The sequence below is a fragment of the Podarcis filfolensis genome (genome assembly GCF_964270895.1).
Source record: "Podarcis filfolensis genome assembly, chromosome: 14".
Taxonomy (NCBI): domain Eukaryota; kingdom Metazoa; phylum Chordata; class Lepidosauria; order Squamata; family Lacertidae; genus Podarcis; species Podarcis filfolensis.
Genome location: NC_139616.1, coordinates 49,109,511 through 49,135,936, shown reverse-complemented (window position 1 = coordinate 49,135,936; position 26,426 = coordinate 49,109,511). Strand labels below are relative to the sequence as shown.

The 26,426-nt window shown below is 48.1% G+C and overlaps 2 protein-coding genes across 6 annotated transcripts in view; both read right to left on the bottom strand.

Moving 5' to 3' along the window:
* Window positions 1–387: 387 nt before the first annotated feature.
* CHST12 (carbohydrate sulfotransferase 12) lies at window positions 388–17,991 on the bottom strand. Of its 5 annotated transcripts, none has more exons than XM_083585809.1 (3): window positions 17,866–17,991; window positions 4,555–4,697; window positions 388–2,155 (listed from the first exon to the last, which is right to left on the bottom strand). In XM_083585809.1, the coding sequence occupies exon 3, from the start codon at window positions 2,050–2,052 to the stop codon at window positions 799–801; it is 1,254 nt and encodes a 417-aa protein (XP_083441935.1). In that variant the 5' UTR covers window positions 2,053–2,155; window positions 4,555–4,697; window positions 17,866–17,991; the 3' UTR covers window positions 388–798. The 5 variants fall into 5 exon arrangements, with proteins under 5 accessions (XP_083441935.1, XP_083441938.1, XP_083441939.1 ...); XM_083585812.1 differs by lacking the exon at window positions 17,866–17,991 and adding an exon at window positions 17,238–17,863; XM_083585813.1 differs by lacking the exon at window positions 17,866–17,991 and adding an exon at window positions 16,283–16,496.
* A 3,339-nt stretch (window positions 17,992–21,330) lies between these two features.
* Window positions 21,331–26,426, bottom strand: part of LOC310749122 (kinesin-like protein KIF19) — a 31,342-nt gene continuing 26,246 nt past the window's right edge. The window contains exons 15-20 of the mRNA XM_083585609.1: window positions 26,014–26,150; window positions 25,677–25,779; window positions 23,835–24,260; window positions 22,482–22,638; window positions 22,044–22,151; window positions 21,331–21,704 (exon numbers count right to left, since the gene is read on the bottom strand). Of these exons, the coding sequence (XP_083441735.1) occupies window positions 21,622–21,704; window positions 22,044–22,151; window positions 22,482–22,638; window positions 23,835–24,260; window positions 25,677–25,779; window positions 26,014–26,150 (1,014 nt within the window). The 3' untranslated portion in view covers window positions 21,331–21,621. The remainder of the gene's footprint in view (window positions 21,705–22,043; window positions 22,152–22,481; window positions 22,639–23,834; window positions 24,261–25,676; window positions 25,780–26,013; window positions 26,151–26,426) is intronic.

The following is a 26,426-nucleotide window of genomic DNA, read 5'->3' as shown; positions in this document are numbered from 1 at the left end:
CTGCAAGTAAATTGAGAGCTAGGCACCAAGACAAGTATCACAAAGGGGAGTGTGCGATGTGGAGTGCTTAACTTATGCAAGAGTGATTTTTGCATTTTTGTATGTTTGCTTTGCTGCTGCTGTTGTTCAGTTTTAAATCAATTATTTGTGTCCTACGCATTGGGACCAATTGGGACGTCTTATAGCTTTTAGCAATAAAGATTCATTTAAGGAGAGAGAAGTTTCTGGTGTTTGTAGAACATGAGTTACAAGGCAAAATGTACCTGTATTATTCTTTTCAAAAAATATTGTGAGATGCTAGCCTACTCTCCTGAACACACTTACAGTGTTTGACTTTGCTGCCTTCCCCAGCTAGAAAAATTCCAGCGGACACTCACAGCTAAACAGTTGCAATGAAAGATGGTGCGCCCCTTTATTCCCCTACTCCACAACAATGATTTGTATTAAATATTTTAATATATTAATATTCTCTCTTTCTCGTGCTCTCTTTTAATTAAAAAAATGCATTAATAAAAAGCACCCGAAAGAATACAGCTGGTGGAGTGGACAAACTTATATCCTAACAGAAAAACAAAAAAAAGGTACATTTCATAAAATGAATCGGAACGAGAGGAAGGGGAAAGTCTTCCTGCAATGGGAGATTCCATGCGTCCGAGCAATGGGGTGGTTTTGTTTTGTTTTTAAAAAGAGACTATAGAAAAGAGTTGCACTTGTGTTATGTCAACAGAAGGGCTCTGGAAAAAGAAGAGGAGATATTTTGGTATTTCAAATGCTCTCTTTCCCTCCGTTCTGCCTCGCTCAGTTCTGAAGCAAGCTTTCTGGCTTGGGGTAACCGAAAAGGACGAAGTCCGCTTCGTACAGCTTGTACAGCTGCCGCCTCCAGGCCACGGGGATTTTGGCAAACCAGTCGTCCTCCCAGCTGCTGGCTGTCCTGTTCCGGTAGCTGGGAGGGAAGCGAAGAAGGTGTTCCACCTTCAGGAGCTGCAGCAGGTGAGCTGCATCCTCGTCCAAAGTCTCCAGCTTGCCCACAAAGTCGTACTCGATTTGGCACGGGTGGCAGAGGCGGTACACCTGCCTCCAATGCTCGTTGAACGGGGCCAGCTTCTCGGTCCGGGGGTCCAGGAGGTACTGGATGAAGTCCGAGAAGGAGACCCTGAGGCCCGCCTCAAAGGCGTCGCTCACCGAGGTCGGCAGGCTGGTGTGGTTGGAGTAAAGTTTCAGCATCGGGATGGCGAAGCGGCGGTAGAACTCCTCGTTCTCCAGCTCGAACTTGCTGCGGAAGGCCGAGATGAGCCTCACGAAAGGGTCTCGGACGAAGAGGAACTTGGTGTACTTCTTCAGCTTGATCTTCATGAGGTGGCGAGAGAACTTGCCGTAGCGGCGCCAGAACTTGTTGAAGGTGAAGTGGGTGCTGGTGTTGTGGACGTGCTCGCGGGGGATGTCCAAGGGGTCTGCGTAGGGCACGCCCTGGTCCATCAGGCTCTCGCTCAGCACGATCATCACCCGCTTCCAGTTGGTGCAGGCCACTTTGGGGACGTAGCAGTAGATGACGCCGTGGCGGTCGTCCACGATGAGGTGGTTCAGCTCGTAGTTGGGGATGTCGTCAAAGGAGCGCTCCTTGGTGGGGAAGGCGAAGCTGGAGTTGGCGCACAGCTCCCTCAGCGTCCGGCGCCGCTCCGCCTGCAGCTGCTCCTGGTCCAAGATCGCGCCGGCGTCACGAGTGGACCAGTCGTAGCCCCTCACATTCTCCTCCAAGTTGCCGGCGACGGGCCTCGCGGAGGCGTGCGGGGCAGGTGGCTCCGTCTTCTGACCGAGACCCCCATCGCGTTTCAGGTCAGAGCTCAGGAGCTTCTCCAAGAACTCATCGACGTCCGACATTGAGTCTTGGCCTCCATCCTTGGCCACGGTGGGGAGGACCCCGTGAGGCCTGGAGAAGGTTGTGTGCAAGTAGAAGTGGGCTGTCCCCACATTGTCCCAGTAGACGATGATCAGCAGGATCATGAAGATGGAGCCCAGCACCACCGAGAGGCGGAAGAGGCGTGCTTTGGTCATCCTGGCCGGTGGCGTCGGCAGCGGCTAACTCATGCTGCACTCACCTCCAGCTCTGCTGGAAATATCTGAGAGCCAGCATGGCGGTTTGAGGACAGTGGGGAACCTGTAAGGAGGTCAAATACAAGGTTAGTCTCCTTCTCCACACAAGATGGTCAGAAAGACAGAACGGAAAAGGCGAGCGGCTGCAGTGGGGAGGGGCCATTCAAAATGAAGTACCCAAATTGGAAATATGGGAGGGTGATTCAAGGAAGCTGAAGAGAGATCCCCCCTCTTCTTCCCTCGCCTTATACTGTACTCAACACTAATGTCTCACAACAACTGCAACTAAATTGTAAGAAAGACTGTACAACCTGAAAAAAGAGACAAGGCATGTACTTTTGTAAACCAAGGAAATCTTGTGTGTGTGTGTGTACACACACACACACACACACACACACACACACACTAAAAAGGAAGCTAAAGAGTATAATTCATACAATACAGTGGTAGCTCTGGTTACGTACTTAATTCGTTCCGGAAGTCTGTACTTAACCTGAAACTGTTCTTAACCTGAGGTACCACTTTAGCTAATTGGGGCCTCCTGCTGCTGCTGATTTCTGTTCTCATCCTGAAGCAAAGTTCTTAACCCGAGGTACCACTGTATACGGAAGATTCCCTTACCCATATTTGCCCACTTGACAGCTCCAAAAAAGACCTCTTTCGCATTTGTAAGAAAATCACCTTTTAGTGTGGCAGCCCTCACACTTTGGAACTCTCTGCCGATTGACATCAGCCAGGAGCCTTCACTGTGCTTTTCAGCACCCTGCCCTTTGCCTTTGGGCCAATCAGCATCTAAAGCAGCGGTTCTCAACCTGTGGGTCTCCAGATGTTGTTGGACTACAACGCCCATCACCCCTAGCTAGCAAGGCCAGAGCTCAGGGATGATGGGAGTTGTAGTCCAACAACATCTGGGGACCCACAGGTTGAGAACCGCTGCTTTAGAGGCTGACTGGCCCAAAGGCAAAGGGCAGGGAGTGTGTGTCCCCTACGGTGACTCTTAATCTCAGGGTTATAGGTTCAAACCCTATGATGGGAAAAAGCTTCCTGCATTTCAGGGGGTTGGACTAGATGACCCTGGTGGTCCCTTCCTGCAATACTATGGTTCTTCCTAAGATGATGCTGTATTCCAACTCCCATCAACCCCAGCCAGCATGACCAATGGTCAGGGACGATGGGAGCTGGGGTTTGGCAACAGGTTAGTCATCCCTGTTCCAGCAGACAATCAGGTGTGATGGACAAGCAACTTGCCATTACTATCGATTTCCCTTGGAACACGCAGTCACAGCTGCATATGTCTGGGTTTTTTAATGTCTGTTTTAAGGTGAATTCTCGCCTTGCGCAAGGCAAGACAGAGGCCCCAGGGGTTTGGTAGCACTTTCCATCAGGGGATGGAAACTTTTAATTCTGTCAAAAGCCACATTCCCTCAGGGTAAGTACTCAAGAGGCCAAAGGCCAGCAATGGATGGAGCAAGATACACAAGAGTCCTGGGTTAACTAAAGACCTCTCCCCGTCACAATTTCCACCATGGCTAGTCCAAAATAGAATGCCCAATGCTATACCGGTCTACTCAGAAGTAAGCCCCACTGAGTTTAACAGGGTTACTTTCAAATAAGTGCACTGGGTTTTATTTTAGTAAAGCAGACCAATACAGCTAAAGGTCTTAGAAGCAAGTAAAAGTAATGCCTTTCTGGCTTTGGTGTGCTACGTACACAAACATATACAGTGGTACCTCGGGCTAAGTACTTAATTCGTTCCGGAGGTCCCTTCTTAACCTGAAACTGTTCTTAACCTGAAGCACCACTTTAGCTAATGGGGCCTCCTGCTGCTGCCGCGCCGCTGGAGCACAATTTCTGTTCTCATCTTGAAGCAAAATTCTTAACCTGAGGTACTATTTCTGGGTTAGCGGAGTCTGTAACCTGAAGCGTATGTAACCTGAAGCGTATGTAACCCGAGGTACCACTGTATACATAGCTGGCAGAAGTCTACCAATTTGTTCTCAGATAGCTTGGTGGGGAATTTTTTTATTTTTTATTATCAACCATGCAATTATAAGCTACACAACCAGGGAAAGGTTTTAAAAGAAACCACCCGTTTATTTTTATCAGATAAATTATGGTCCATCTGTCCAATAATTGTCCTGAAACTACAACAGAAAGAGGGGAAGACACACTTCAAAAACTGCAGAAAATGAACAGGAAGGAAGGAACTCAGAAGAATAGGGCAGCTTCAGGAGTCACGTGAAATGAGACCAGAGGCCGTATTGCGTGCCCAGCCTAGAACATGTCCCAGATACCCCTGCAATGGGGAGGGACCACAGGCCAGTGGTTTAGCACGTGACCAGCTTACAGAAGGTAAGGACTTCCACTTCCAGTTAAGAGAACCTCAAGCCGCAGCCTGATGGGCTAGAGAGCCACTGCCAGTATGAGTAGGCAATACTGAAGTAAATGGACACATCATCTGACCTGGTATGTGGCAGCTTCTTCTATTCATCAGGAGCATCCGTTGTAATGCTTAACGTTCTGCATGCAGGTGGTCCCAGGTTCAATCGCTGGCATCTCCGGAAAGGATGAGGAACCAGGAAAGACTTCTCTGCCCGGGATATTAGCTGCGGAACAGATAATATTGGGATAAATGGATCAAGGGTCACCCTGAGAATAAAGCAGTGTCCCGGGTTCCTAAAGTACAAGGGCTGGTGTGAAACTGTATCCCTGAAGTCTTTGTTCGTTTGTTTTTCAAATTTTATTTATACTTTCCAAGTTTATACCTTTCACTAATACTACAATCATTTTAACATTTCAAAACTTGACTTCCTTCCCCATCTCTCTGTGGTTTCTTAAATATATTTTTAATATCCTCTGCATATGCAAATTAACTTAATTTGCTCATTTACTCATCTACTCTAAAGACATACTCTTATAAAACTGCAGGTTATTACAATAATCCTGCCAATGATCTTCTCTGTTGACAATCTATCTGTAAGTATTCAGTAAACCATTTCCATTCTTTTATTTAAAAAAGTTTGTCATCTTGATTTCTTATTCTTCCGGTAAGTTTCGCCATTTCTGCGTATGGCATTCTGAAGATATTTTTTGGCTTGATAACCAAAGTATTTTCATGTTTTTCCTAAACAAAAAAACCCTCAATTTTTTCCAAGGAGTTGAAAATGAGCTCACAGTTCATCCCACTTTTCTCATCATAACCAACAACCCCCTGTGGGTTTGGCTGGGCTGAGAGTTAGCAGTTGCCACAAGACCAACAACCCAGTTTGAACCCAGCCTAAATCCAGCTCACTGACCACTGTTGCTGGCTCTTTATGCAATGCTGCCAGAGAAAGGATGGGAGAGCAATTAAGAGTTTGATTAAGTATATAAATCTGCATAAGAAGAGCTGGCTGGATCAGGCCAATGGCTCGCCTTGTCCAGCATCCTGTTCTCACAGTGGCCATTCAGATTTCCCCTGGGAAACCTTCAAACAGGATCGGAGCACAGAATCGCTCTCTTCTCCTGCGTTTCCCAGCAACCATAATCCATATGCATTGCTACTCCCAGTGACGAAGGCAGAGTATATATAGACACACGGCCTCTAGCCACTGACAGCCCACAAATATGTCAATATTATTGTTGTTATTAATATGCCACCCATCTAACTGGGCTGCTCCGACCACTCTGGGTTGGCTTCCAACAAGTTAAAACATTAAGCACAGCAAAAGGCCAAACATTGAAAACTTCTCTACACAGGGCTGCCTTCAGACATCATCTAAAAGTCAAAGCTTCTTTTAAAACCATCCAAGTTGGTGGTCAACACGGTCAAAACTGTGGGAGGGAGTTCCACAGTTTAACTATGCGCAGCGTGAAGATGGACTTTTATTAAAACCTGCCCTGGATCTTCGAGCATTCGGCTTCAATGGATGCCCACAAGCATTACGAGAGAGGAAGAGCAGAGCTTTTGATACCGTGCCATGCACAGTTTTATAAACTCCAACTCCTCCGACTCCCCTTTCCGCTAGAAAAGCCCCAAAATGCTGCAACCATCCCCCAAGGGGGGATTTCCCTCCACCCACTTGGCCATTTTGCTTGCCCTTTCCTGCCCTCGCTGCCGGTCCTTTCGGCACGCAATGTTTTCGAGGCAAGAGCCCCGTTTAAACAGCGATGGTGCAGCTCCCCAAGGCAAAAGGGGGGGGAGGCAGCTGACGTAACCTTTTTCGGTCTCTGGAAAACGTGGCAGGTTGTGGGGGGGGCGAGGAGACCTCTGGAACAAGCAGCCGTCCTCTATAGACACTGACCGTTGTCCTTCGCAACCGAGCCTCTCCCTTGCGAAGCCCTTACGAAAAGGGGAGAGCAGCAACTTTTTCCAGCCGTCGCCTCCGCCTGACAGACCTCCTTTACAAGCCTGTCTGCACATGTGCCTCTGCCAGCTGCTGGGAAGGGAGGGGCGCCATCAGCTGACTCCCAGGAGCAATGCCGAAAAACAAATGTCGTTTTAAAGTTGCGCAGCTGTTCTGGAACGGGAGGATGGGGTAGAGGCAAGTAGGACCTCTCTGCACATCCTTCCCCCCCCCCGATTGGGGGTGGATTCTTTGTTTTTTATTAGTTTTTCCTTTATTACTCACAAGTACATCTTCACATCGTGACTTGACATCTTACAATTATACATATTCTTGTTTTCAGAGTACGTTCGTAATTGTTATTATCATAGATCGACAAGTATTACTGTACACAAAAAAGAAAAAAGATGTAATTTTAAAATCGTAATATTCCTCATAAATGAATGACTGTGGCGTTTGTCCGCAGACAGCTTCCGGGTCATGTGGCCAGCATGTCTAAGCCACTTCTGGCGAACCAGAGCAGCGTACGGAAACGCCATTTACCTTCCCGCCGGAGTGGTACCTATTTATCTACTTGCACTCTGACATGCTTTCAAACCGCTAGGTTGGCAGGAGCAGGGACCAAGCAACGGGAGCTCAGCCCGTCACGGGGATTCGAACCGCCGACCTTCTGATCGGCAAGCCCTAGGCTTGGATACAAATGATAAAATTATTATTAATTATTATTATTATTATTATTACCTCCCCCCCCAAAAAAGGGCTCAAGGTGCGATATGTGGTTCTGTCCCTGCTCATTTTATCCGCACAACAGCCCAGCGAGGTAGGGTAACCTGAGAGGCAGGGGCTGGCTTCCGAGGTCACCCCAGTGAGCTTTGTGGCTGAGCGGGGGATTTGAACTCAGGTCTTACTCTGACAATCTAACCACTACGCTTCATTGTTTGTTGTTTAGTCGTTTAGTCGTGTCCGACTCTTCGTGACCCCATGGACCAGAGCACGCCAGGCACTCCTGTCTTCCACTGCCTCCTGCAGTTTGGTCAGACATATATTCATAACTTCAAGAACACTGTCCAACCACCTCGTCCTCTGTCGTCCCCTTCTCCTTGTGCCCTCCATCTTTCCCAACATCAGGGTCTTTTCCAGGGAGTCTTCTCTTCTCATGAGGTGGCCAAAGTCTTGGAGCCTCAGCTTCACGATCTGTCCTTCCAGTGAGCACTCAGGGATGATTTCCTTCAGAATGGAGAGGTTTGATCTTCTTGCAGTCCATGGGACTCTCAAGAGTCTCCTCCAGCACCATAATTCAAAAGCATCAATTCTTCAGCAATCAGCCTTCTTTATGGTCCAGCTCTCACTTCCATACATCACTACTGGGACACATGTTAGGGTATTCTCTTCCTAACCAGCTACCTCTCTCCCCGCCACGCCTCCCTTCTTGAATTGCCATAGGTTAAATAAAAAGTCAGCTTTCTAACGTTTTTTGCTCTCCATGTTGCTGCAAGAGAGAAGCATCTCCCTTCTCCTCTCACGCAACTATTATTTTTATCGTTATTAATATTATTATTAATAGTATATCTGAAGATCACAGGGCGGTTCATAACATAAAAATACAAAAAGAGAACACAAAACACATCGTGAAATAAAAACAAACCAGGAACTGTGCTCCCAGTACCCAAGTTCCTCCTGTAAGATCTTCTGCGACAGCGGCACTTACAAGGACTTTATGTTTCCTGTTCAGTGCAGTTTTTTCTTTAATTGCCAGTTTCTATTTCTCTCTGTGTGTGCCTTACTTCTTCAATAAATATACTTTAACTGGAGCCCTGGAGCTGGCTACATTCCTTTGCAGAGCCCCAGACTTACCCACACTCAACTACTCCACCCAGACCAAGGATGAAACACAGCTTAAAACCTTAAAAGGTCTGTTCTTCTCCATAAATTGTCCATTGCAAATCTGAACCATCCACTTTCCCCCTGGCATCTGGGATAGACTCTCCATCTGAAACCCTGAAGAACTGCTGCCGGTCTGTGTAGACAATACTGTGCTAGATGGACCAAGGATCTGACTTGGAAGAAGGCAGCTTCCTACGTTGCTCTTAATAGCCAAGAGTACAAAATGTGCTCTGATGGCACTTAGCCAGTCCTCTGGAAGGGGCAGATGAGAGAGCAAGAACGTCAGAAGAGACCTTCTGGATCAGGCCAATGACCCGTCTAGTCCAGCATCCTGTTCTCACAGTGGCCAACCAAATGCCTGTGGGAAACCAGAGAGCAGGAGCAACTCTCCTCCGGTGGCAACCTGCAGTTAGTAGCATTTACAGTTTCCAACTCTGGAGGCAGAGCGTAGCTCTCAAGGCTAGTAGTAGCCACTGATAAGACTCCACCTCCATGAATGTGTCTAATCTGCTTTGAAAGCCATCCAAGTTGGTGGTCATCACTCCCTCCTGTGGAAGTGAGTTCCACAGTTTAACTATGCACTGAGCAATGAAGTGTTTTCTTTGATCCATCCTGAATCTTCCAACATTCAACTTCATTGGACGCCAAGCGTTAGGTGTTGTTGTTGAGTCGTTTAGTCATGTCCGCCTCTTCGTGACCCCCTGGACCAGAGCACGCCAGGCACTCCTGTCTTCCACTGCCTCCCGCAGTTTGGTCAAACTCATGCTGGTAGCTTTGAGAACACTGTCCAACCATCTCGTCCTCTGTCGTCCCCTTCTCCTTGTGCCCTCCATCTTTCCCAACATCAGGGTCTTTTCCAGGGAGTCTTCTCTTCTCATGAGGTGGCCAAAGGATTGGAGCCTCATCTTCACGATCTGCCCTTCCAGTGAGCACTCAGGGCTGATTTCCTTAAGGATGGAGAGGTTTGATCTTCTTGCAGTCCATGGGACTCTCAAGAGTCTCCTCCAGACACTGGGGGAATGTGATGACTGACTCAGGAGAGGCCAAGCAAAAAACATGAACCTGAGGAGGGGCTGAAAGAGGAGGTTTGCAGGCCACTGTCAGGTTAGGTAAGGGAGAGAAAATCTTTCTTGTATCTTGAGTGAGCACTTGCACCTTAGTATCACAGAATTGTAGAGTTGGAAGGGGCCACCAGGGTTATCAAGTCCAACCCCCTGCAATCCACAATCCTGCATCTCATGCTCTACTGACTGAGCTATCCCCGCCATCACAGCAATAAAACCTCATGGCCTAACTAGAATTTTCCCCAAGCCCCCAGGGCCCAGAAGTGTCGTGACTGGCGCACAGTATTCTGCTCAGAATATATAGAGCCAATTCCTCTAAGAAATGACTCTCCTAACTCCATCATTTCTATTGTCTTTTTCATGAAAGTCCAAGAAACATTATCAAAGGCCTTCTCTGCGTCAATAAACATCACAGCAGCTTGCTTTTCGTTCCTGGCCTCCAGATACTCTATTATGTCTGTTATATTCCTTATATTATCTTTCATCTGTTGACCAGGTAGAAAGACAGCTTGATATGTATGTTATTGAAATGAGATGTTTGTAATGATGGAAAAGAAAATTAATTTAAAAAAAAATTAGAAAAAAGAAAGCCAGCTTGATCTTGGTGAATTATGTCTTTTAGTACTGTTTTTAATCGATTTGCCAATATATTGGCAAATAATTTATAATCATTATTTAATAGTGAGATCGGCCTATAATTTCTAACTAAAAGTAAATCTGCTCAGTGGGCACAGTCAATCTGGTTTTTCTTGGTTAAGAACTTTGGTTCACTTGCCTCGGAAGACACTGGGGGAACGTGATGACTGACTCAGGAGAGGCCAAGCAAAAAACATTGAACCTGAGGAGGGGCTGAAAGAGGAGGTTTGCAGGCCACTGTCAACAGACAAACAGACCACAAACTGTTCCCCACTCTGTGCAAACACCGGTGAGCAAATGAGCCTTGTTGCATTTGGTGGTGCAGGCTTTCTGGAAAGTTTTGAACCAGGATTCCCCCCCCCCCCGATCGTATAAATCAACTGGAACCTGAATCTGTTTTGCACCTATCCTTTCTGCTTGTCATTTCAAAACTATTACAGATTGCAGTCTTTTACATCACACTCAGCTTCTTCTCCTTGCATTTTCTAGTTACAGGTAGGTAGCTGTTTTGGTCTGCCATAGTCGAAACAAAATAAAATAATTCCTTCCAGTAGCACCTTAAAGGTAAAGGTAAAGGTACCCCTGACCTTAGGTCCAGTCGCGAATGACTCTGGGGTTGCGGCGCTCATCTCGCTTTACTGGCTGAGGGAGCCGGCGTACAGCTTCTGGGTCATGTGGCCAGCATGACTAAGCCACTTCTGGCGAACCAGAGCAGTGCACGGAAATACCGTTTACCTTCCCGCCAGAGCGGCACTTTGACATGCTTTTGAACTGCTAGGTGGGCAGGAGCAGGGACCGAGCAACGGGAGCTTACCCCATCGCGGGGATTCGAACCGGCTACCTTCTGATCGGCAAGCCCTAGGCTCTGTGGTTTAGACCACAGCACCACCTGCTGTCAATCACCCATTCCCACCACCTTTCTGAGTAATACCCCTCCCCACCCTCTCACTATATATAAGGGTCTTGTGACTTCTGTTTCAGTGTATCTGAAGACGTGTGCATGCACAAGAAAGCTCATACCACTAACAAACTAAGTTGGTCTCTAAGGTGCTACTGGAAGGAATTTTTTAATTTTGTCTTGCCTTTTCTGTTTTAATTCTTCCATTTATACCCCCATCACTCTTCCAAGGAGGCATACTCGGTTTTCCCCTCCCCATTTTATCTTCACAACAACCCTGAAAGGTTGTCATGGTTGAGAAATGATGACTCGCTCAAGGTCACCAAGTTAGCTTCAAGGCTGAATGGAGATTTGAACCCAAGTCTCCCAGCTGTCTAGACCAACCATTGCACCACCCTGGTTACATAAGAAAGATGTTCTACATGTTTCTAGCCTGATGAAGGGGGGCCTCTTGAACTTAAAAATCTGCCTCTACTTTGTGACATTTGAATTGCTTCCAATAAAGGCATTGGACCACTCAGACTTTTGGATTAAAACTTTTAAGAAGTGCTCCATGCCAATTTTACATGCTGGATAAAATCTTGAAAAAGTTCTCTCCCTAGCCAGAAAAAATGATTGATGGGGCTGTCGATAAATGTGCTTAAATGTGATTTAAAACATTATAATGAAACTTATTCACGCAATCACTTGGAAGTTACTGGGATATTTGTACACATATTATGACACAGAAACCCAAATATATACATGGAAGGCATCTTAGTATGCCTAAATACTTTTGCGTGCTTTCAAGTCACATGAAAGAAGTCGCAGACAACTTTAAAACAGTTCAGATCCAGATGCTAAATCTATTCTTCTGTCTACTGTGGATTTAACAACATTGCATCAGGGTTTCATTCACAGACCCACCTTCTAATGTGTATATTCCACTATCGGTCTGAAATTAATTTCCTTTCTGCATACGACATATCACAAACAGGCCAGACTCTATATGCAAGAGAGTACACAAATCTGACACCAGCAATATCCATAAATCCGAATACATCAACATCCTAGGCCACTGTATAACTAAAGTGGTCAGCCCTGAACCAATGAACTTCAAAGGGAGATTAAAACCTGACCTAAGATTTGTCAAGAGCATGCGTAGGCAAACTATGGCCCATGGGCCGGATCCGGCCCAATCGCCTTCGAAATCTGGCCAGCAGACGGTCCGGGAATCAGCGTGTTTTTACATGAGTAGAATGTGCCCTTTTATTTAAAATGCATCCCTGGGTTATTTGGGGGGCATAGGAATTCATTCACCCCCCCCCATAATATAGTCCGTGTCCCCCCCCCACAAGGTCTGAGGGACAGTGGACCGGCCCCCTGCTGAAAAAGTTTGCTTACCCCTGGTCAAGAGGTTTGGTGCTATCACTCGTGGGGTGAATCAACAGCTTGGATTTTTATTATGCTCTCTGTGCTTATTGGCTTATCGATGCAAGGACGCTTGTGCTATCGACACCACTGCTCTGCAAATTATCTACCACCAACACTCTGCAAAATTGCCACTGTTAGTGGCTGTCACAGATGGTACAATCCGCATTTCATTCTCCTCTTATCTCGCAGCTTACAATTCCTCTCCAGCCAAGTGTAACACAGGATAACAAGTCATGCACTGAACTGTTGACTCCATGAAAGCTCATCCCATAATATGCTACCCCTGAGCACTTTGTAGTAGTAAAATGAATGTCCTTAAGGGACCGCAAAACACTTTTTCAATTTTTGCTATTTATTATGTCACTAATGAATTTTAGGCAACAATGCATGGAAATTTTTCCACAGAAAAATTCCACAGTCATACAAATTTTCCACTCCGTAGTCACTGGCTGCATTTATGTTTACGGACAAGGCCTGCCAATGTGCTTGCCTTCCAAAGTTTGTAGGACTTCAGCTCCCAGAAGCCCCAGCAGCCAATAGCCAAGGATGATGGAACTTGCAGTCCGAATAATATCTCAAGGGCACCGACTGCTTTACAGTTATAGGTACAGATTTACTACTTCTTTCTTTATCTCAACTTTCAGCCGGACACTGTAGTATAAACACCGAGAATTGAGAAACACTGGCCTGCGAGCGCTCCAACTGGAGAACAGCCTTTACCAAAGGTGTCATGGGCTTTGAAGAAACTTGAACTCAGGACGCAAGGGAGAAACGTGCTAAGAGGAAGGTACACTTGGCAAACCCTCACTGTGATCAACTCCTGCCCGGAAACCTATGTCCTCACTGTGGAAGGACATGTGGATCCAGAACTGGCCTCCACAGTCACTTACGGACTCACTGTTAAAACTATGTTTATAGAAGACAATCTTACTTGGCTACAAGGGATCGTCAAAGAAGACAGTTATAGGTACAGATTTATCTTTCTTTATCTCACGTTTCAGTCGGACAGTGACCTCTAATGCAGCTCACGGCTGAAATCCAATATACTGTAATAAGAGCACACTGGTACCTCTGGTTCCGAACGGGATCTGTTCCAGAGGCCCTTTCGCAACATGAAAAGAGTGCAACCAGCAGCAGCGCGTCTGCGCACACGCAGGTTGCAATTCGCCACTTCTGCGCATGCGTGTGATGTCATTTTGCGCTTCTGCGCATGCAGCAAAACCCGGAATTAACCCTTTCCGGTACTTCTGGGTCGCTGTGGGACGTAACTTGAAAGAACGTAACATGAGGTATGACTGTACAATATATTAAATTATTGTGCATCTTGTGTGTTGTTGTTGTTTATTAGGGCCAGCATTCTGTTCTCATAGTGGCCAATCAGATGTCCCAAGGCCAACTCTTCCTTCCTGTGGTTTCTACTAACTGGCATTCACAAGCATTGCTGCCTCCAGAATATGTCATAATAGGAACACATTCTTCCTTTTCTTCAAGCAAGTTGTCTGTGCAACCCAGATATGGGGGCTGTTATGTACCCTGCCCAGCAGAAGCAGCGTTAACTTTCTGGTTTCTGCACCCCATATCACAACTCTTTCATCCAAGCGTGGAGGAAACACTTCTGCAAGTTCCCCCTTTTCACTTCCCCTAAGTAACTGCAGCAACCTCACTCCATCCCAAGTTTCACAACCTGCCCTACTAAAAGAGTCAAGCTACAAGTTAAATATCCAAGCGATAGCTCATTTGGTAGAGCAATGGACTTTTAATCTCAGGATTGTGTGGGTTTGAGCCCCACGTTGGGCAATAAATGGCCCTTGTGGTCCCTTCCAGCTCTTAGAATTCTGCAATTCTAAATTAAATGCGTAGTGTCAAAATACAGTCAAAATACAGAGTCTGTTGTTTGATCCTGGTCAGAGCCTCCTGGATCAGACTCTAGTCATTTTGCAAATGCATACGTGAACTTATGAATCATAGAAGTGTGGAGTTTGAAGGAAGCCCAACGGTCATCTAGCCCAAGCCCTTGCAATGCAGGAATCTTAGCTAGACCATTTAAGGATCTCATTTTCAAACTACAAGTCCCAGAATTCTTTGGGGGAAGTCCTGATTAATTGAAGTGGTATCATAGTGCTTCAAATGCACAGTGTGAATGTGACCAGTGTCTAATACTGTACAGTGGTACCTCTAGTTGCGAATGGGATCCGTTCCAGAGCCCCGTTCGCAACATGAGCAGAACGCAACCCGCGTCTGTGCATGTCGCGATTCGCTGCTTCTGCGCATGACATCATTTTGAGCGTCTGTGCATGTGCGAGCAGTGAAACCCAGAAGTAACCCATTCCGTTACTTCCGGGTCACTGCGGGATGTATCCTGAAAGAACGTAACCTGAACCGAACCGAACGTAACAAGAGGTATGACTGTACATGCTTCTTAAAAAAATAATAATAATCAATGGGATTATTACAACCATGTTAATTTACAGGCCACCTTGAAACCACTGCCCTGCTACGAGCTCTCATGCAACACCCCTGGCAGCATCTGGAATGAGTGATGTTCATCATTCCACCATCTATCAGTTTCTTAGACATTAGAAGCAGCAGCCTGGAGCTAATGGCGCAACCTTCCATGTTGAGCCCCTTTGCTACAGCAAAACTCTTTTCAGCCTCTGCATGACAAGCAATTCCAAGAAAGTGCAGGGTTATGTCCGCTCATCAGACTCGTTGCCCACCCAGAGTTTCTGCTCATCAGCGTTCGAAATTAGCTGGGCGCCAGTCGCATTTTGCAACAGGTGACCGGCCTTTTGTGAGGAAGCGGAGGTGTCTGGTCACCAGGTTTGGCCCCTAACATCTCCATCTGGCCGGCTGGTGTGGCTGCGGTGCTGCACCACTCAGCTGGTCTGTTGGGCAGCACAGCACCAAAAGATATGCCTCTTTTGGTGCTGCGCTGCCCCGCAAATCAGCTGATTCACGTGGCAGCGCGATACCCAAAGACTTTGGGTGCCGCACTTCCCCACAGACCATTTGCTTCGTAATCCTGCACACACACAAAATGGGCGTATCCTTGTGGCAGCCATAACCTAGATTTAAGGTGCCATTTGGCTCCTAGATTTTATAGCTCAGTTTCTAACACTGGCTCAGATACACCGAGTTAGAATATGCAGTCCCTGATAGCCACATGGGAGTTGCACTGGTTTATTGAGGGTCCACAAGGCAGATCGAGGGGGAAACTGCAAAGATTTTGCAAAGTGACACAGTTCACACATAGAGGAGCCCTGCAGGATGCTAGACTCTGTTTCCCACACCTCACTTAGAAGCAAATCGACAGTGAGGGAAGCCCCTTCCCCCTCCAGTGGTGTTTCCCCCTGAGCATGTAAGAGGGATTACTGCTTACGCACGAGTTCTCATTTTAACACTCCTAATTTCACGTTCTCATTGATTTCCAGTCTGACTCAGAGGAGATAGCTAGGCAGATGCCTGAGTCAGCTTTGGCTATTGCTAACCACAGAAGGATTTCTAGGCCTACCAGAAGAAAAAAGAGAAAGGGGAAGGGGGATATTTCTCCATAACACACCAACTGCCGACAAGTGGAACAAGCCTCACCAGCACCAAGGAGCCAGCACCAAGCCTGAACTTCATAAACAGGTTGGAAGTATCCACCCCCAGCACAATTCAAAGTGGGACCCACCACAATCGAACCCTACAGCCGGCTGCTCTTACTCTAGAAAGACCCCGAACAAACTCCCAAGCCTCCCTCATTCAATAGAAACAGCCCCTAGCTTCCAAAAGCCCCCAACTTCACAGAGCATAACAACATGCTAAGCTAGTTGGGCTTATAAATGTTCTATTAAATGAGTCGAGAGCCAAGCAGAGTTTCACAGTGAGCACTGTGCTGTACACCAGGGTTGGGGAAATCTGAGGTCTGGGGTCAGATGTGGCCCTCCAGGGCTTCCTATGTGGCCCCCGGGACTCTTCCCAGTACATACCTTGCACTACCTCTGCTCCACACCTGGTTGGCTGGAGTCCTTGAACTTGCCTGTCTCAATGGAGGTATGTATGCACAAGAATCCGTGGCTTTTGTGCCCTGCCCAATTTTGTTTCCCTCTGGCCCCGCCCACCACTGACATGTGACCACCAGGAGGCTGTCCATTAGGGAATGCTGTCCTGGGGTGAATGGAGGCGCCCCACCCTGATGCCCACTGTGTCGTCTCTCAGAAATGCTGCTCCGTCACAGTGAACCTGGGTTATCATTTATTGTGTTCTGGTGTTGTAACCCACCCTGTGACCTCAGGATTAAGGGCAGGTAATTAATAAGAATGATAATGATAATAATCAAATATTAACAGTTGTCTATATCAGGGATGAGCAGACTTTGGGTTTGTGGGGATCTACTTTGCTTTTATACAAGCACCCCAATATTCACTACACAGAGTCAGGTGCAAAAGCCTTAGAATCAGAGAATGGAGAGTAAATTCCACTGTTAGAGAACTGGAAGTAATAAAATGTTGCCGATCTAGTTTGAATCAGTCAGAGGCCCTGTACACACCACACACCATCATGGGAACTGTAGTTTACCTCCTCACAAATCTACAATTCCCAGCACTCTTGTCAAACTACAGTTTCCCGGCACTAACTGGATGTGTTGTGTGCTTTAAATGTATGATGTGCTCACAGTCAGATACAGTATCTTTGATCCCAATCAAACATGGGGGGGGGTGGAGGGACGCTGTTTATGCGCCTTAAAGTAATAATAAAAGACCACTCCTAACTTCATGCAGTACAATGCAGTCGCATTTCCCAGTAAAAAAACAGAAGGAAAACTAGAACCAGCAAACTAGAAGCGAAGTCCACAGAAACCAAAGCACAGAGCCAGCGCCAGGTGCTGCACCTCCCCATCGCCGGCTGCTATCTAAGTGTGTCCACAGGTGTCTGCTCGGCTACCTGGCAACTTGCAAAGGCGACCTGAGCGGGGGAAGAAATGATACCCCGTCTTCCTTTTGAGCGCAGATATCAACCGAGAACGAAGTGACCGCGATGATAAAAAAAAAAATCCGAATTAAAACAAGGAGGTCTTTCCTCCTAATCCCGGAGACTCAGGCGGGTCTTTCGCAAAAGGGCTTCGGCGCGGGAGGAAATCCTCTCCCGCCCCATCGCGGCGCGCGACTCGGGCAGCCTCTCCGAGTCCCGGGGGGCGAGACGAGGGGTGGGTGGGAGAAGCAGCACCCCCTCGCCACCCCATTGGGGACGGGGAGCCGGGCCCGTCCCGCGGAGCCCGGCCGGCTGCCGTGCGCCTCCTGCCCCGTTGCGCACGGGCTGGACGGAGACGCGCGCCCTCCTCCTGGTCGCCGGGCAGCCCCGCGCATCCACGTGGGCGAGAGCTCGGGGCCGGGGAAGTTGGGGGGCAGCAGCATCTCTCCGCTCAGCCCACCCGCGCCCCACCCCGGAAAATAAAAGCCCGGTGGCTCCTCCATCCAGTCGGCATTACGCGCAGCGCCCGCCCGGATCAGATGCCCCACCAGCGCGCCCCGCCGCCGCCTCCGGCTCCCCCGAGCGCCGGTGCCCATCTCACCTCCTGCCCGGGGCCGCTGGGCCAGCGGAACCTCCCGCCGCCGAGGCGCCTCCCTGCCTGCCTCCCTCCCTGGGCCAGCCAGCCAGACCGCGCGCCCGCCCGGCAGCCGCTCCACCTCCGGCTCGGCCGCCGCCGCCCCGTCTCGCGAGAAAGCCGGCCCGGGGGGGCCTCCGAGCGAGAAGCGAGCGCAGGCGCCTCGCAGCCCCTCCCAGCCGAGCAGGGGGCGCCTCGCCGGCCTTGGATCGCGCGCGCCGGGGGACGGGGCGAAGCCGCGCGTCACCGGAGGATCCCCGCCTGGAAATCGAGGGTCGGAGAGGAAGGAAGGGGCTTGGAAGAGGCGGAGGCGGACGAGTCCGGAGGATGAGGGTTTATTGCGGGATCGGTGCTGCTCGTGCATGCCGCCTCGGTCGTTTGGCATGAAGCAACTGGCAGCATCAAGATGCCAACGCGTGTTCCATATTAAACCAGATTAACGCTTTTTGCAGAAAATGCAGTAAGGGCGCCGCCCTGCCTGAGTGTATTGAGGGGGGCAGGATCTTACGCGACATTTTAAATTTTTTATACCTCTTGATTGTAGAAAACCTTTACAAACTACTGGCCCGTAACACCGCCTTCTCTCGTGCAAGTCACATTTACTCTTTATAGGAGAAATTCAATGTGTGTGTGTGTGTTTTAAAAAATGTTGCAGCTTCATTAACTATGAACCCCAAAACCTGGGATCCCTCGGAAACTGGTGCCAAAGTTTAGTAATCGTTTTCTTATCTAATCCAAACTGATGCCAGAAGTTTTGCAGTGGGGGGATCAGACAACGTTGGGTTTTTGGGTGACCCTGTGGCCACTGTGTTTGACTGTCTCTTGCTCTGATTTATATAGAAATGATTTACAAATGTTCGGGGTGGGGTTTCTCCAGAGGGTACCATGGCAAACCATTTACCAGAGTCTCCAAAACCAGCGAAGGGCACCGTGCTCCCCTAAATTCCATTGTTCTCACTTTCTCTGGAAAGTGCTTGCTTTGCACAAGCTCCCCCCCCCCCCAATTCTGGCACTATGGATTGTCTTTAGGCGGGTTTCCTATGTGGAAATGCCTTTCCAAGCATGTGGGCAGAACCACAGGTCCAGCCAGAGGGAGGAGCAGCTCATTTGCCTTTGCTTCTACAGTTTCATCCCAGCGGTAAAATCTACCGTAATGGGAGTTTTTTGGGGTGGTGTCGGTCTGGAGGATACCTGGGGTCCCTTTCAATCCTGCTTGTAATCTAGTGGAAGAGGCTTCTGAACCAGCCAAACCAGTTCCTCTGTTAAGGGAATGGCTTTGGCCCTTAAGTACGTCTATTTACATATCCAAAGAGGTTTGCAGAGAAAATGGGCGGGGCTTTCTCCACCTCAAATGGCTGGATGCCACATCATCCTAGGATGGAGAACAAGAGGTGAAGAGCAGCTGTGTCTATGAGAGTTGTGCGTGTGAGTCTTGGGCTGATTCTTGAAGCTGCAGACACAGACACAGCTGCTTCATAATGGGCACAAGACTAGAAACCTAATGAGGAAGCAAGATCTGTTGAGGTGTTAATGGTCTGAGCTCCTCCATCCTAGGCCCAGGTTGTGTAAACAAAAGCACCGTATCCTAAATACATCACGGTCTCCGGTGACCCTCAGTCCAATGAACCCGAACCCTGCTTAAGCGTAGGCACCTCTGACGTTTCTCACCGCTCAGAGACTGGGGTGGCACAGTGTAAAGAAATCAAGGTGTTCTGGGAGGATATCCATATAGAATTGGAAAAAATGTTAAAAACATCCTTTAATAAGAAAACCAGAAGCTTTCCTTTGGGGAATTACAGATTTGGACATTCCCAAAAAGGCAAGGGTGCTCATCGCGGCAAACTGGAAGAGTGACAAAGTCCCATCAAGATTAGAATAGATACAAAAATTGGCTGAATATGCGGAATTAGATAGCTTGTCAGAAAAAATAGAAAATAAACCTATATAGGTATTTATATCAAAATGGGAAGTCTTCAAAATTTATCTGAGAAATAATAATAGTAGTTTAATGTCCGTCGCAGCATTCGAATAATTTCAGTAGCAGTTCTAAGTATGATGTAAAATCAGTGGCGTAGCGTGGGTTGTCAGCACCCGGGGCAAGGCAAGTAATTTGCGCCCCCTAACCCGTGGATTTGCGCCCCCTAACCCGTGGATTTGCCCTAACCCCAGATGTTGCGCCCGGTGCGGCCGGCCCCCCCTGCACCCCCCACGCTACGCCACTGTGTAAAATTTAAGATAGACTAAAGATGATTAAACTTTAATTTAACTTGTTATGTCGTGGCAGCATACAACTGATGTGAAATTGAAGTAAGGAGTAGATGGGAAGTTGGGTCTATAGAAAAAAACCATTTTTACTTGAAGGTTTTGAGATGATTAGTTGATGTATTGATGTTCTTTTTGTTTTGTGTTTATGGGTATTTTTTCTTTTTGGTGTGCTAGAGTGAACAGTAAAAAAAAAAGAGAGAGAGAGAGAGATTGGGGCATCACGCAACAATGCAAAAACACCCTCCTCTTCTCCAGGCACCCACACCTTATCTCCTGCACATCAGAGTTCCTCCTCTCCCTTCACCACCATGTGAAGTCCAAATGATCTAAAGCCTTTGTGAAAATGTTTTGACAGGGGCGCAGGCTGCATGATGTAAACCCATCATCGGTCCAAGCCGCTTGGACTCCGGCCATTAGGGATGAAGGGCTCTTCTGTTAGGCCTTGTTGGCTGAGTCCTCTCTTCACCCTGCAGAGCTCCAAAAAGTTCTCTCCCCCCCCCTCACCTCCCTCCTGCCTCCTGGGAGAGCTCAAATCGTCTTCTGTAATTCCTCCACATCTCTTTCATGCTTCAGAGATTTACTAACTGAATCGAGGTTGTTTTCCCTCACGGCTGGCTTCCTCTCTCCCCGTTCTCTGACGTGCCTCCCGAAAACAAGCAAGCGAGAGAGCAGAGGAGATTCCCTTCTTGTGTTGCAGGAGAAGGTGCGCATGTTTCAGGCCTGACAGCTGCAACCAGCGAACCAGAGCAGTGCATTAAAAGCCTGCTGGTTTGGGGAATGTTTGCAGGATGTATCACCCAAACTGTGTGTAAATAGACATATTTGACTGCAAAAATAAAAATAAGTGGCCAAGACTAGGGAAGGAAGGAGGAGGAGTGTGAATATGCCGGGCAGTGTGAATCATAGCTGTCAACCTTCCCTTTTTTTGCGGAAAATTCCCTTATTCCAGCACCGTTTCCCGCTGCCTCCTGCTGATATCCCGGATTGTTAGATATCCCGTTGACTGTCCCCGGGACAGGTGAGGCTGCTGATCCCTTATTTTCAGATCTGAAAGTTGACAGCTATGGTGTGAATATGGAGGGAATTTTTGCTTTTGTTAATGTTATGCTATGAAAATCCTAATAAAATACGTTTTTTTAAAAAAATGCAATTTTGCACGTGTGCTCGAATGTGCTCCATGTCCTGGTCGTGTTTATTTATCATTTTGTGAAATTTATAGACGGCACACATAATATAGCAGAGCGGTTTACAAAAAACCAAATCTGATGCGAAATGTAAACCACGATGAATACACCTTTAAGTGAAAGCCCAATGCTACAAGATGATCTGTGGGCAATAATCTAAAAATTCATTCTCGTCATCCACAAATGCCAATATCTTAAATACATGTTATGCCAAGTAGAACCCGTCTGCATCTGGGTGGCAAGAGAGGAGCCTTCTCCCATCTTCCCTTAGCCTTTATTTTGTCTTTGCTGGGTTCCTCGAGTTGGGGACTTGCTGCTGCTGCTGCTTTTTCTGCCCACTGGTGTTCTCTGCAGGCCCTGGGTGCAAAAGCAGATGGCTATTGGGAGAAATCTCCTGATCTTGAACCAGAGGCTGCTCAGCTATTGCTTATTTCCCCAGTACCAACCACCCCAAGCCCTAGGTTCTGCCTGAGAGTTCCTGCTGATGGTCTGCCTAGAAGGCAAGGCAGTGACCCAAGGCAGGGCATTCTCTGTGGTGGCACCCTATTAAGGGAACTCCCTCCTGAAGGAGGCAGGGCAATCCTACACACTAATTAGGTGGAAGGGGAAGAGGTTCCAGACCTTTGGATCCTGATGCTGATGGTTTGTGCAGTTTGGAGTTTTATGCCCTGCCCATTCATAGCCCCCCATACTGACCTTTGACCCGCTTCTGGAGAATCTGACCTCGCATTTGACCTGCGTTGCTCTGCTGGATGGTGCTGGGGGCAGCGCTGCTGATAGCCAGAATCTGCAAAGGATTTTCTTCTGGAGAGGAACGGGAAGAGGAGGCAGAGTAAATGCGGAAACAAAAGCACCCATCACTCATTCATTAATATGATATATCGCATCTTTCCTCCAAGGAGGGTCAAAGTGGCAAGCATGGTTCTCCCCCCTCCCCATTTTTTCCTTACGACCCTGTGAGGTAGGTTAGGCTGAGAAATGATGACTTGCCTATTTTGTGTGTGTGTGTGTGTGTGTGTGTGTGTGTGTGTGTTGCAGGGATGAAGAGTAACTTCATCAAATCCACTGGGGTTTACTCCTGAGTAGACCTGCTGCCTAGACCAACGCTGAGAGACCCATCGGGTGACAGTTTACCTGTTTCTTGGCCAACAGAGAATTTGATTTTTGTGGCAGCTGGAAGGATGTGGGGAAGGCTGCTCATGACGACATCTGGGGACTTGATTTTGGGCAGCTGAACGTCTGGTCCATCACCTGCATGGCTGGAGGGGACCCGGTGCTTTACCTGGGGAGCCTGCAGGACAGGACAAGGAGGTGGTGGGGTGGGGAGAAAGTTGTATCTCAGGCAGGGGGCTTTTCCGACACCAGCAAAAAACAAAAAACGGTGGCACTAGGACTGAACATGGCTCTTTCAGCCTGTCAGACATTTGCTCTGCCGTTGAGCCGTTAATTCAGGGCTGTGGAACCTGTGGGCCTCCACACATACATACATACATACATACATTTATTTACAATCTTTATAGACCACTAGCATTTCCATGTGCTGCTCTGATTTCGCCAGAAGCGGCTTAGTCCTGCTGGCCACATGACCCGGAAAAACTGTCTGCAGACAAACGCCGGCTCCCTCGGCCTGTAAAGCGAGATGAGCGCCGCAACCCCAGAGTCGTCCACGACTGGACTTAACTGTCAGGGGTCCTTTACCTTTACTATTGCATAAAAAAAATCACGGTGGACGACAACGAAAATACATAAAGCCTTAAAGTAAGAACATGTTAAAAAGTTAGAAAAACAAAAATCAAGTACCCATTGTGGAAGGATGTATTCTTAATCGCCTGCAGAGGCCTGGCAGAACAGAAATGTTTTCAGCAGGTGTTTAAAAGTTGGAATGCAAAACACCTGCAGAATCTGAAGCCTCAGCAGACCGTGAGTTCCCTACTCTGCGGCTTAAACAGTAGAGTTCCTTGTCTTTTCCCCTTGTTAATACCTTGGTTTTCAAACAGCTTAGTTCTGGAGCATTTTGGCTCCACAAACCCGGAAGTGTCTGTTCTGGTTTGCGAACCACTTTTGGGAGCCAAATATACGGCGGGGCTTCCGATTGGCTGCAGGAGCTTCCTGCAGCCAATCAGAAGCCATGCTTTGGTTTCCAAACGTTTTGGAAGTTGAATGGACTTCCGGAACGGATTCCATTCGACTTCCATAAACGATTGTAGAAGAATTGGTGCAAAAGAGCAAGAAAAGAACTGTGCAACGAATTGGAAGCACAGCCTAATTTGGATGCCTAATTTATGCATGTTGTGGAATCTCGCTTTTCATGGCGCAGAATTTGGCCTGTGTGAAGCAAAATGCTGGTGGCTGTTGTAGCGGTGCAGAGTACACAGCAACTGGAACGATCCCTAGCAGACACTATTCAGATACTGCTCTCCCCCTTTGCCTCATTTTTCTACTGAATGGACCTGCGAATACGACCATTTCCCCCCAAAGCAGACGTACCCTGGGGGAGGTAGGGTCAAGGGAGCGCGATCTCTTCTTCCCGGCTTTCCATTCCAAGAGCTGCTCCTTCTGAGCCTTGTGCTGTGGCCGTTTTTCTCTCTGGGGCTCCATGCTGAGGCCGTGGACGCTCTCCGTATCCTTCAAGAGGTGCCCCGGAGGGGAGCTGGGATGCAGCTCCAGAGTCCCTTCCTCAAAACCATGGACGGAAGAGACCTCCCCACTGGGGTCTCTGTCCTGAGCTCGAGAACGGCGACGGGCAGCAATCAGAGCAATCCGTCTGGTGCCCTCGGCAATCTCCCTCAAAGCTTCCTGGCTCAGAGAGCTGCTGGAGATGTCCTCATCGGACTTTTTGCAACCGGAGTCGCGGGAAGGAGGGGTCTGTAGCTTGGAGGCCACCTTTCGCAAAGGGATGCCTGAGGTCACCTTCTAGAAACCAAAGCAAGCAACACTCAGCATTTTCTCTCTCTGTGTTTATTACTCAGCAAATATTTCAATGCAAAAGGCAGTTCCGTTGCAACACTGAGCTCAGTGGCTCAACAGTGCCATCTAGGCTGCAGTACCGCCCTGCCTAAGCACCTGGTCAGCTGACCTTCCAGGGCCAATCCCTGTCCACTAGGCCCTATAAAGAAGGCTTAGCTTCAGGGCTTGCTCCTCATCCCAAGCAACTTGTCTCTGGTGTGAGGACTTTGCCTAAGGTCCTGTTCCCTTGGGTCTTGACCCCTGTTGGGCTTTGACCGTGCTTCTCTGAGGCTTCGGCCTTGTCTGTTTTGGACCATACACCTGTTCCCCCTGAGCCCTGAGGCATAAGAACATGGGAGAGTTGGGCCACTGGATCAGACCATAGGCCCACCAAGTCCAGCATGATTTGGCAGGAGCCAGACGATGCTGCTGAGCTTTTGGCAGGAAGTAGAATAGCATCCATTTCTAGAATCCAGGTAACATGCAGCTCACCAAGTGGGAACTGCCTCTGTCCCTCAGACCCAAATGTTTATGTGACTATCCTGCAGCAACTGGGGCAGAGAGAGAAGGATACAAGAGCACCACATCTGATCCCTAAAGAAGAGAGACGGACAACAGGGAAGGAAATAAAATAGCTGGACCACAATTTAGAACAATGTTCTATGTCACTCTCCACCCACATGCTCCTGAACTCCAAGTCCTACCATCTTGGACCATGGGCCATGATGGCTGGGGCAGATGGGAGTTTGAGTTTGCAACATCTGGAAGGCCACAGGCTCCCCATCCCTGATGCAGAAGTGGCTAATTAATCCATGAGGGCCATAATTCGACCAGAATATCGGTGGGATAGATCCTCTATCCTTGGAGAAACTGCACAGGTGTTCCATTGAGTTAAAAAATATAGTCAATATTGAACTTTCGAGGGGAAGCAGAAAAAAGAGAAACTGAACAGGGGGAAAAGAAGAGGGAAATATTTTGCTAAACGGAGAATTGTAGAGTTGGAAAAGACTACATGGGTTATGTATTCCAACTCCATGCAATGAAAGAATATTGCCCCCATGTGGGACTCAAACCTATGATCCTGAAATTAAGTCTCATGCTCTACTGACCGAGCTATCCAGTTACATGTTGTGAAGATTCCCTGTTAAAAAAAGGAGGGTTAAATGAAATATGGCTATTTGACAGTAAGCAGCCATTGTGGAAACCTAAAAGCAGGGCCTGAGGACAACAGCCCTCTCTCTTTGTTGCGCCCCAGGGACTAGAACCTTGGCAATGCTGGCTGCCCAGAGCCTGACAGGTTGCCCAATGTTCTCTTGCAGTCTAACCTCCCAGAGGGTTGTTGTCAGTGCTACGAAAGGGAGAGGATGATGTTGACCAACTGACCTGTTGCCGAACAGGAGTTCTTAGCAAGTCGGCCAAAGCACGGGTGTGGCTCCAGTCATGGCTCCTTTTGGCCGGGGTGTTTTTAGACGATCTGTAGCTGTCGCTAAGAACACCGAGAGAAGAGAGAGCGAGAGATGGACGGCCAGGAAACCCACCACCTCTGACTCATTAAGCAGACAACACTGGATGAGCCCAGGCAAAATCAGACGGAAAACAGGGAATTGGCCATTTCTGCGAGTGGCCGTTGTGTCAGAAGAGCCCCAAAGCCTTTCCCAGAGGGAGGTGTTTGACTGCAAGAGTGCAGTGGGGGGGAGGGCTTTGTAAAGAATGCAAGTACCTGTCCGATTCCACAACAATTGGGGGTAGCTCAATTTTTGACCCCCAAACGAAATCTTTCTTGCGCTCCAGCAATCCTTTTTGGTTCTCTTCTTTGTTTAGTTCCAGCGGCTGAACCTTATCGTGAGCAGAGCCATCCTGTCAGGGAAGGAAGACAAGAGGGGGAAATCTCTGTAACCTGGTGGATGTGCACTCTAGAATCGACTACCTTCCCATCACAGATTTTAGCTGGGTGGATAGTTGCTTCCGTCTTTTGTTATTTTGTGCAATTGTAATCATTCCACACCCGCCTATTCCATAGTTCTGTCTTTCATCTTTTAATTTTCACCTGTTGTTATACCCCCTCTCTCTGTTTTATATACGTTGTAAAATGAAATATAAAAAATCTTCTTGTTTGCTTCTTCAGACAACTTC